At 35.8% G+C, this 12,106-nt stretch overlaps 1 protein-coding gene across 1 annotated transcript in view; it reads right to left on the bottom strand.

The window, feature by feature from the left end:
- CAAP1 (caspase activity and apoptosis inhibitor 1) overlaps window positions 1-10,891 on the bottom strand; it is a 28,509-nt gene extending 17,618 nt beyond the window's left edge. Inside the window, exons 1-4 of the mRNA XM_026713427.2 lie at window positions 10,586-10,891; window positions 6,881-7,081; window positions 3,467-3,551; window positions 29-107 (exon numbers count right to left, since the gene is read on the bottom strand). Coding sequence (XP_026569212.1) covers window positions 29-107; window positions 3,467-3,551; window positions 6,881-7,081; window positions 10,586-10,726 — 506 coding nt within the window. The 5' untranslated portion in view covers window positions 10,727-10,891. The remainder of the gene's footprint in view (window positions 1-28; window positions 108-3,466; window positions 3,552-6,880; window positions 7,082-10,585) is intronic.
- Between the last annotated feature and the right edge of the window lie 1,215 nt (window positions 10,892-12,106).

The raw sequence follows: 12,106 nt of genomic DNA, 5'->3' as shown, positions 1-12,106 counted from the left end.
ATATAATTAATTTATGGCAATTACTTACTGACTGGCTGATTCGACTATTGTCTTTTCTTCAGTACCATTGATCTCCTCATCACTGTCAGAATCTGCCCCACTCTCACCTTAAAATAACATGTCAATATGAGATGTTATATTTTGATAGCATTTTTCTGTTTTAATGTTATTCACCAATAAATATTGTTATTACTGTCAAGGAACAGGTAGTCCATCTGTTTCAGAAGCAGGTTTGAAATAAGCAATCTCTAATTACAATCAGTAAAGGAAATATCTGCATTTTATAGACAGTTGGCATTGCAAGCTCCAAAGGTATACTCTTTTTTGGAAGAGTAGCAGGTTGTTTTAAGATAAGCATTGGCTATCTAGTAGTTGCTCCATATTTACACCCAAGGAAAAAAAACACATCACATTTATGTCAGGAGCCATGGTGGTGCGGTGGTTAGAATGCAATATTGCTAGCTAATTCTACCGACTGCCAGTAGTTTGATTCTTACCAGACTCAAGGTTGACTTAGCCTTCCATCCTTCCAAGGTGGGTAAAATGAGGACCCAGATTGTTGGGTGTAATATGCTGACTCTGTAAACCCCTTAGAGAGGGCTGGAAAGCACTGTGAAGTGGTATATAAGCCTAAGCACTATCACTATTCTTCATGCACAAGAACTATATCATCTTCAACATGGAACCCTGCAGAACCGTTGCTAATAAGCATAGGCAAAGTTTTATGTTTGTGTAAGCTATCATCTGACCACTCAGAACCTACAGCTGGTCCAGAATGTGGCATCATGGGAGCTTGACATGCCATGTTAATCCACCTCTCCTTGAGCTGCATAATAATCCAATAAACCAATGATAATCCAATCCAATAAACTTCTAAGTTCAATTAAAAATCCTTCCATCTGTAAACCTCTTCATGATACAAGGCTGAGTTATATGCAAACCCTCCGTCTCTTATTAATTCTGCCTGTCCCAACATATAGCGGAATGCATGGATAATCTTGAGAAAAGGGGATAAGAGATGCTGCCTGGGAAACTATCAGACAAGAAAGATAGAAGCCCACAACTGTTGAATGGTCAAAGAAAGAAACTTAGAAAGGACCTGCCCTAACAGGTGTAGCAGTTAAAACTGGCAGGCAGCAACTCTGCATTTTTAGACTTTCAAGATTCTGTTAATGTAGCCTTACAACAAAGTAGACTCAGCTCCTCTAGTTGTGCTTCATGTATGGTTTATCTGGGAACTCCAACCCAACAAATCCAATAGAGTTGGCAGACACTAAGTCCTTTCCACCAAGCAATGCTATCTGATGGATGCAGAAAGAATGCTTTCATTGTCATGGTGCCTGCTTGCCTCCCCACCCCACCCAATAATTTGATTGGACAGCTGATCTGCCAACCTATGAATGGAGATCCTGTTGGCCTTTCAGAAAGCATTTAAAAGGTGGCTATTCCCATAAGTATTGGGCCAGGACACTGAGTGAGACAGAATCTGAGACATCTTTAGAGAATGTTTTATGGCATTGAGTGATTGTCCCTCCTTGTTTTTAAGATTTGATATTGCACTTGGTTCTAAATTTGCTGTAAACTGATCTGGTATTTTGAACTGTGCAACCATATAATTTGAATAAGCAAAAACAATCCTCATTAAGATGAACATAAAAGATACCTGCAAAGCAACTTCCCATTTTTAATTTGCAAAGTAAGAAAAAAGTAGTACATTTGTGAGCAACTCTGACTCTGAAAATATTAATCTTAAATCTTCTTATATTTAGAGAGATTCTAGCTACGTTTTCCTACACTTGCTAGAAGTGTCTTATTCTAGTTATATTATAGACAATTACTATATTTGTCTGCGGCATATACAAACACTCTTTTTGCTTAGTGTTCATTGGGGATTCACAATCTCAAAAAAGACTCTGCTGCTTTAGGAATATATAAATGTATCACACAACAAAAGCATACTATAATTAATGAACATGCTTCTTTAAATGCCCATATCTTTACATTTGAGACTACTAATTTGGGCTGAGCTATTCAATATCCAGACAATGTCTCAGTAATCGTATCTTCCTTTAGTGGGAGGAGCTGCCCTTGATGCCAACTAAGGGCACCGGCAAATCTCTATTCATACTGAAATTACAAAGTAGAATTTATGCTTTCTTCATAAGGACAGAGTAAATGGATGCTTGATGTTTATATTCTAGTCCTATCTTGCTTTCCCTACAGTAACTGACCTTCTCTATCAACACCTGCCATCACTTCACTTCTATTCAGACTTTGGCTTTATTTCATCATATATCTTCCTCAAATCCTAGCACTGGTTTCTCATTCTCTCCTGCAATACAATTTCCTTGTCTTTATCTGTAGGTCTGGCAGAAGATTGGACTGGTTTATATACTTGAGGAATGAACTGAAAGGCTATTTTCATAGACAGACAATGTTGATGAATAATTGGAAGATATAAAAAAATGGGAGTTGCTCTCCTTTCTGTAAGACACGGGAATAAGAGAGATGCTTTTTTGCATACTTTGCATGAAAAAAAAAGTCCTAGGTTTCAATCCTTCATATGATCAGTTGCCAAATCTTGAATTTGAAATTGTAGGGATAGTTACTGCATCTCAGTACAGGTAGTCCTCGACTTGCATCAGTTTGTTTAGTGACTGTTCAATGTTACAACAGCACTGAAAAGGGGACTCATGACCTTCTGATAAGCTAAGTCAATGGGGAAGCCAGATTCACTTAACAACTGTGCTGGGGGGAGCCCTAAGTGAGACCAAAAGCTAAAGATAACCCAGCAGTAGGAGCCACTTCTTTCTCACTTTTCCTGCTGTGTTCTACTTTGCGGTTCGATCATCAGTCTCCAATTGTCTTCTGGTTCTTCCTAAATCTTTTTGTTCTTCTGCAGAAAAGGAAGCCTATATGGTCCTACTATGACTTGACAGAAACTAAAGATGTTTCTTTTTTTCAGATGATGCAAAAGTATCTAGATACTCAAGAGTTAAAATGATCCAACTTTGTAATTCTAAGCAAAGCATATTTATTTTGCATACTTAAAGCAAAGGCTACTGATTCCTTTTGGTGTGAATTACTCCATAGTCTGAAGCTCAATAAATAATCTAATGGCACCACATAAAATAGAGGGCTTTCAACTCATAATCTCTAATTCAGATATTTATATTCTGATTTTAGTAGCTGTAATTGATGTCTAGAAAGACACATAGGTTTTAATCATATATGTATAGTGCCAGACCATATATATGATCTACAAATAAATCCTGCTGAACTCAGTCAAAGTTACATCTTAGTAGACATACATGTATAATTATATATAGTATTTAGTTTTTTACTACAAAAATATTTCTAATTTTCTTAATTGAAACGAAACTGTGCCCTCATCTAGTCTTCAAAAGTTCTTACTCTCTAATTTTAGAATAATCAATCCAAATGATAGTCCAGTATATATATTTACCTTCAAGAATTTTCAGTAACTTCTTTTCAGACATAAGGTCCAATTGTTCAAGACAAAGCCTTTTAATTTCTTCTATAGAACAGTTCTAAGTAAATTAAATAAAAAAGAAATGTTTCTATACAATAATAAAAAAAAGAATTATTTTAGATAAGTCAAATTTAATCATGCTTGAAACAAACTTAAAATATTGTAATTAATTACTAATTAAATCTAAACTCACTAAATCAAGGAATTGAAAAGTTGACTTTAAATAGTAATATTAAAATTAAATAGTGTCATAAAACAATGTAAAAATAATATAAATTCAGATATGCATGATTTGGAACTTGAATATTATATTTTGAATAGAAGGAATACAATTAAAATGATAATATATAAATCGAATACATTATTAAACCATGGTAACTATTGATTAAACTGTTGACCAAAAAGTTAAACATATATTTAAGTAATTATATATTCTTTTTATCAATCTAAAATACATATATTGGATTAAATCAGAAAAGTATAAAATATAGTGAACTATACTCAATATATTAGAACTCCACTTGTTCTGATGTTTTTAGATATTTTTAAGGAGTTTTCTAAAGTGGCTATTTTAAAAAAAATATAATCAATAATTTATATTTATTGACATAAGTAATTATCATTATGTATTAAACACATGTTTACAAAAACGATCCAATAGAATTATAGGTCTGGAAAGGCCCTTGGAGGTCTTCTAGTCCAATCCCCCCGCCTTAGGCAGGAGTCCTTATTCCAACTCAGACAAATGGTTGTCCATTTTTTTCTTGAAAACCACCAACAATGGAGTAGCCACAACTCCGGAATGCAAGCTGTTCCACTGACTAATTGTTTTCACTGAAAACAAAATGATCCAGACTGCAATAGGGAGAACTACAGAGAAAACAAAGTTATGTGGAAAAATTGGCAGTTTATTTATCAGTAATAATAAAACAGAGAGAATGTGTTGGGATCTACATTTGATCCCATGTTGGGATATATTTTATATATCAACCGTTGATTAAAGAGAAAAAATGTTTTGGGGTAAGTGCAAGTGAATAATAAAAATGAGTTATGAATTATGTTCAGTAAAACTGTTTTGTGGTCAAGTTACTATTTTTTAAGTTCTAGTAATTTGCTCTTGTCTGAAATAGATTTGGAACTTGCAATCATCACTATAGGCATTTTATGAATGGACATCATAGGGCAGCCATTCTGGATAGTCAAAATTCCAATGTGTTTCTTGGCCCTCCAATATTAGAGATGTGCTTTTTTTTAATTGTCAGAACAGTCAAGGAATCAAGAAATCCCACAAAGGTCTAGCAGTTTCACTCATTGAAACCATGCCAACAATCTCAACTTTTTCCTAGTATACCCCAAGTTTGACATAAGCCTATCTCTATTGCAGGCTTCTAAACAGGTATTCCCATTGTTTTAGGGTATGCTGAAAATTTTACAATTGCAGATCTGTCCCTTTTTAAAAAAATATTTTTATTTAAAAATATTTTTGATTTTTTAAAACAATTTTACAAAAGTAATTATTGCAAAGAAAAACAGAGATTTAGGGTATCACAACTGAAGTGCCTTTCTTACCTACTGAAAGCTTCATCAATATTCTTAAGAAGCACTGAACAGTAACACCTTAATGTTGTTTCCGTTTTATTTTTAAATCCTGCTTGCTTCTGATTTCTAGTTAAGTTATTTCCAGGCAAAGATGTCAAAAATCCTTTGGGAGTAGTATGTTCTTTAATTATAAATGACTTACTTATAAACTGCCAGGTTGCCACATTCTTATCTGGTGTTATGTCCAATTAAAGAAAAATTTCAATATCCCCTTGGAAAAGCTGTAATTATATATTACATTATTCCATATGCCACAGTAATTAACATTATTTACATTTCCAGTCTGATTTATCCCAAGGACTGTACATCAGCATTTATATAACATAATTTATTAATATACTTCCATATACAGATATACGTATAAACACTAGCTGCCTTTACAGCAGTCTTAATAGCTGAACTATTTAATCTATATAAACTACTACTGAACCATCTTACAATTATATAAGATGCACACCAAATAACGGTGCAGTTTAATTGGCAGGTTAATCTATTACAGCTTTCTTGATGAATCAGTGAAAACTTATTTAATAAGTGAAAAAAAACCCACTATAATTGGTAGGGTCATAAGTCTGAGATATGGATGTCTTGTTCTGAATGTTTGCGTGATATTGCAATGTGATATTGCAATAAAGAATAGATAACAGAAAACAGTCATTTCCTTTCAAAAATATATGGTAGGTAAAACCTTTTTTTATGTTTTCTAAAATGTGCAGAGTTGGGAAACAATTTGGAGGAAAATAAACTAAAGCCACACCCAACTTCAGCTGAGGAAAGGAATGACACCCACAGGCAGAGAATGCAAAAAGTTACTTTTTGATTATGAAGAATGCAAGAAGTGAAAGGTAGTCTGTCTAGGTGATAATGGAGGGTGGTTTAACATTCAAACTTTAAAAATGATTTAATTTGGCAAATCCTACATTTTATCAAATTTACCATATTTCAAAAGGGCCCCTACACTGAAGGGCTAACAAAATGGATGCACATCTAAACAGTAACTAAATAGGTATCAAATAAATATGCTTTTATTGCATTGCACATAGTTCTCATACTGTTCATGTTTAATATGAAATGGATATCTATGGATATTTTTTCAGAATATCTTACAAACACAATAATTATATGATCGTATAAGTAACATTTTTGCTCTAATTATGTCATGGTTATGACTCCTTAAAAGAAGCATACACAGAATTTGATGTGGGAATTTCTTTCACTCGTCCATCACCGAAGGATGAAAAACATATCCTACAGACAAGATTACTTGCCCAGCCCAAATTTTAAGTCTAGCTTCATAGTAAAATAATACATTTCATTTCTACTATTTTGCTTTATATTTTTTTAAAAAATAAGAGATGGCAGCAATGCCCTATGCACTGTGATTTCATCATTATGATAAAAAGATATAGTAAGAGTTTTAACGTATTAAATTTAATATCACTGTATTTTTATTAACTTACCATATCTCATTCATATTTGTGTGCGTACACAGACACGTGCACACACATACATACACACATACAATCAGTCTTCTCTTAAATGTGATAACTTATTTACGTGAAGCACTTTTTTAGAACAATTTTAAAAGCTGCATCTTTTTCTAGGCTCATGAAACTATTTCAGAAGTTATTCTTTCCATGCGCGTGCACAACCAGTACACTTTATGGATAAAAACATATTTGCTTTTTAATCGTTTTTGTAAAAAATATTTCATGTGTGTTCCAATGTATTGTGAGGCACCATTTTTTTTAAAGAATTTGCACAGCTGTAACTGATATATTTCAATACCTTTAAAACATCAGGCAACATCTTCTGCAATTTCTTCTCCCCTATGATATAAAAGCATTGCTGAAGCATTTCTTTCTTGTCCGTAATATAGAAACTGACAGGCTTCAATTGCACAGTCAGATCTAGTCCACCTTCTTCTATGTCACTGGGCTCTTCTACCACATCTTTCTTTTCTGGAACCTGAGCAATACACTTCGTTTCCTAAAATATGACACAAAAATATCCAATATATACTTGATTGACTGTGTGGTATTCTCAGCAAATAAACTATGACAAGGAACTGACAGTTCAGTCTCATGGAGTTCAGTATAGATTACTCACAAGTGAATCCATATAGAATTGCAGTTTGAATCAATGAAGCTTCTAAAATTGCTTCTTACTGTTGTATAGTCTAAACATTGTAACACTCTAAGTTATGACACTTTCAGTGACAATATTTTAATATGGTTCATTAAGCTGCTTAATTTTGCATGTCAACATTATTTGAAAGATCATAAGGCCAGCAAAGGAGTTTACAAATGAATGTTGGAAAGGAAGACTAATAGAATAAGGTTATCATTATATAAGACTAATTGGCAAAATAAAAAATCAATAATAGAAAATAATGTTTTATTATATTGGAGGGAATCACGTGCGCATGCACGGGGGCGCGGGGGGATGTGCATTGCCTTCTGGGTGTTGGCGCGCAAGTGCGCACACATGGGCGTGCACGCAATTTTCAGCACAAGAGCCCAAAAAGGTTAGCCACCACTGGGATAGAGAGTAATAAAAATTCAGAGCTCTGTCTCAAAAAAATGAAAGACATGAAAAGTCTTGAAAGAAGAAGAAAAACTGAACCAGATATTGGAAAAAAGAACTGGAGAAAATTAGGGGGAACTATCGCATTATTTGATTATTACTTTGATTATCATAAAGTGAATAATTTTCTGCAGAGAATGCTCCATACAAAAACATAATCTAATGAATGTAAGATTAGAGAAGACTATAAAACTGGAAGACGACTAGGATAAAAAGAAGATCCAAAGATCTATTACTAGAGGTCAGAAAAAAGTCACAAATTAATAACCATACTTGCACCATAATTTAGCAAAGGACTAAAACATGCAGGACAAAGCAAGCAAGCCACTAAAGGAAAAGCCAAGGATATATATTTAACAAATATTGAAATATGGTGAGTTGACCTCAAAACAATAACAATAGCACACACAAGCAAAAATAGAGAAGGGCAGTATAAAATGTAGGAGAGAACACTGTAAGTTTTCAGGTAGAGTATCTTCAATATATCAGTACTGAGATTCATAGGATGTGATTAAGTTATTTGAAGCAATTTTATAACTTATTTTGGAATGCTAAGATGCTTAAAATATGTTTTTCTCTGGTCCTTGGAATATGATTGTTGACTGTAATAATATCATTCCAAAATGTAATCCAGATTTTGCAGTTAAATTTATTAAAAAGTCACATCGTTAACATAACTGCATAAAAATATTCATTCCTTTTTTAGTGATGTACAGGTAGTTGACTTACAACAGTTTATTTAGTGACCGTTCGAAGTTATAACTGCAATTTATGCATGAAAGTGATTTATGACCATTTTTCACTTATGACTATTGCAGTATCCCCATGGTCACATGATCAAAATTCAGATGCTTGACAACTGACTCATATTTATGACGGTTGCAATGTCCCAGTCATGTGATGTGACCTTCTCACAAATAAAGTCAATGGGGGAGCCAGATTTACTTAACAACCATATTACTAACTTAATAATTGCAATGATTCATTTAATAGCAGTGGCAAGAAAAGTCATAAAATGAGGCAAAATTCACGTAAGAAATGTTTCACTTAGCAGCATAAATTTTGGCTCAATTGTGGTCATAATTCAAGGACTACCTGTAATAGCACAAATTATGCATGCTGAGACGTCATATCATGTTCAGTGGCATTCTTTCCAAGTAGAAAGGCCAAAATCATAATTCACAAGCATATAGAAAAAGCGAACAGATCATAAGACTATGTATGAATACACATGGAACAGGGATTTGCTTCCCATTAGGTCCGTAATATTTGTTTGTTTGGTTTGTTATTTATTTATTTTCTGCCCATCTCATTTAGAAGTTACTTAAAGCACTAAAAACATTAAAAACATAAAAGATAAATATTTCTAAAATGGAAAAAATGGAATTATAATCAAAGACAACGTTGTAATTAATGATGGCAAGGGAGGGTTGGAGCAGAATGCGCAGCGTGGGGAGATGAGGTTGTCTCTTAATTCATCAACCACCTCCAGTGTGGCACTCCACCGTTAGGTGGGCACAGCCAAATGATTAATTTACAAGTGTGACCACCACTCAAAAAAGAAGTGAATTGGAGTAGTACAGTAGGATATCCTGCAGACAGAGCTCTCTATTTGCCTTGCAGGATTGCTTTTACCAGATATTAGCTTCTGCCTCTGTATCCTAATATCAAATTATACTGCTGAAAATACAGTAATGCAGACCCCCCCTGCCAGTTACATCAGACAGCCACCACCTTACATTTGCAGGGAGAATGTGTTAAATGTTTTCCTCTTGTGCATTCCTTGCTCAGGTCAAAACACCAGATGCCATCATTCAGAGTTCAAAAGTTTTATTTGACGCATAAGGCAAAAACATTGGCAAAGGTTGCAAACATATTTTATAGTCAGGTGTAAAACAGCTAAGTCTGCATATTCCTATTTCTAAAATTTTCAAGTTTTATTTTCCTAATAGTCACCTGGATGATGGGTGGAATAGGGGTAGGATAGATGAGATTGATGGATAGATGATAAGATAGATAGATAAGAAAGAAAGAAAGAAAGAAAGAGAGAGAGAGAGAGAGAATAAATAAAATAGCCAAATTTCTCACGTTCTAATTGGCATACTGTATATCTGATGCTATGAGCCTTAATATTTGTCCTTAGTTTTTTCTAATCTATACACCTGATACTCTTGCTTCTGTGTAACAAATAAGCACTTAAATGTGCTTTTTCAAGAGGCAACTGGACTACTAAAAAGCACCTTTGGGACAAGTATGACCTGGATCACTGAGCATCTCCATCGACAAAAAAAAGCACTAATTTCCCTTCTAAGATGGCCTAGTTTAGCTTCTTCATATTTTAACTACCTTCTAAGAATATTTTGCCCTATTACGTTCCAGAGAATAAAGCAGCTTGTGTGTTAATAGCAACGGAGGCTTTTCCTAAGCACATTTGCTCATGGTTAACTAGAAGTTACCACCGTCAACCAATCTTCTGGGTTCACCCAACAGACAGTTTAGAAGCGATAATAGCATTTAATGGTATTTCTTACTCAGAAAAGGCGCTACCTGTCTTCAGATTTGCAGAAAACCAGGAGCCTGGCAGCACCTTTTCTGATATTAAAGGGTACTATTGAGGCGGTTGAGCTCACTTCACAATCACTTGATTTGATTCCCACCCCGTTTTTGATTTGATTGAACTAAGGTACGAATTTTCCTTTAATGGCTTTTCCGCTCTTTCCCCCGTTCCGCGACCCCTTATTTTATGCGACGCGAGTTTTAAGAGGTTTAAAAAAAAAACGAGACAACCGTTATCCCGCCAAAACAAGGCGCGCGAAGTGAGAGGCTGAAGCCGCGCCTCCTTGTCACGTGAGTCCGCGCGATTCAGCCGCTCTCCCCTCGCAAGGCTGACGGACTGTTATTCGATACCTCCGGAAGGCCGCGGGTTGCCTCGGTGCTCCGCCGTTTCCTTTCGCTGCTGCCGCCGCCGCCGCCGGCGCCTCCTTCCTCTGGGCCGCTTAAACGGGAGCGATGTCGCTTCTTCTCTTTAGAGAATTTACGGCCCGTCATGGCGCCCGCCTCCCCGAAACGGTGGCAGTTCCTTTTAAAGGCTTTTGAGAAATAAATAAATAAATAACCGCATCAAAAAGCCATCTCGCGACTGGCGGGATCAGTGATCCGCGCGTTAAGCTCAGCTGGACCCCTGTCGCAGTTTGTTTACGTCATTCTTGCGACTTCTCCATAGAGATAGACATCTTATAGAGAGAGAAAGTAGCATCTTTTATTTGGATGCACTTGGCAAAGGTTTTTTTTTTTTAAACTGAGCCTTCCCCTATGACAAGAATCCCTAAACTTGACAACTTAAAAGTTGCCAAGTTTGGAGGCCTCTGCTCTACGGTACGTTGCAGGTAGTCCTCGGCTTAAAACAGTTACAACAGTTCATTTAGTGACCGTTCGAAGTTACAAGGGCACTGAAAAAAAGCGACATGGCCATTTTTCACACTTGTGATCATTTCAGCATCCCCATGGCCATGGGATCAAAATTCAGATACTTGGCAACTGACTCATATTTATGATGGTTGCAATGTCTGGGTTCGTGTTTTGCAAACTTCTGACAAGCAAAATCAATGGGGAAGCCAGATTCCCTTAACAACTGTGTTAGTAACTTAACATCTGCAGTAATTCACTGTGGGGAAAAAAGGGTCTGCAACCCAACAAGACAGACACAGACTTCAGAGGATAATTAGGACTGCAGAAAAAACAATTACTACCAAGCTGCCTTCCATCGAGGACCTGTATACTGCACGAGTCAAAAAGAGGGCTGTGAAAATATTTACAGACCCCTCACATCCTGGACATAAACTGATTCAACTCCTTCCCTCAAAACGACACTATAGACAGGGGTAGGTTTCTACCGGTTCTGTCCACCTCTGTAAAACCGATAGCTCTGAAGAGCAGCAGACATAGAACCGGTTCTATGTCTGGTGATGTTTTTACCCATCTGCCCACCCGGGCTCTTACCTGATCTTTATTTCCTGATTTTTCAACTTCAGCTGCCACGCGAGGCATAGCTGCAGTTAAAACAGCAGGAAAAGGGGGCTGTTTCAAAGGCAGCTTTTCTGCACACAGCATGCTGATGACGATTTACAGGCGACGCACATCATAAATCACCGAACTGGTAGTTAACCTTGTCATATCCCACCCCTGGCTATAGAGCACTGAACATCAGAACAACTAGACACAAGGACATCCCAAAACGCCATCACTCTGCTAAACAAATAATTCCCTCAACACTGTCCAACTATTTACAAAGTCTGCATTACTATTACTATTAATCTTCTCATCACTCCTTATCACCCATCCCCTCCCACTTGTGACTGTATGACTGTAACTGTCACTTGTATCCTTACGATTTATATTGACTGTTTCCTGGTATGATTTGATTGCTTA

This window comes from Pseudonaja textilis, chromosome 2 (genome assembly GCF_049901715.1).
Source record: "Pseudonaja textilis isolate UNSWEBS1 chromosome 2, rPseTex1.2, whole genome shotgun sequence".
NCBI classification, from domain to species: Eukaryota; Metazoa; Chordata; class Lepidosauria; order Squamata; family Elapidae; genus Pseudonaja; species Pseudonaja textilis.
Note: the sequence above shows the minus strand (reverse complement) of the source record. Positions and strands in the feature narration are given on the sequence as shown.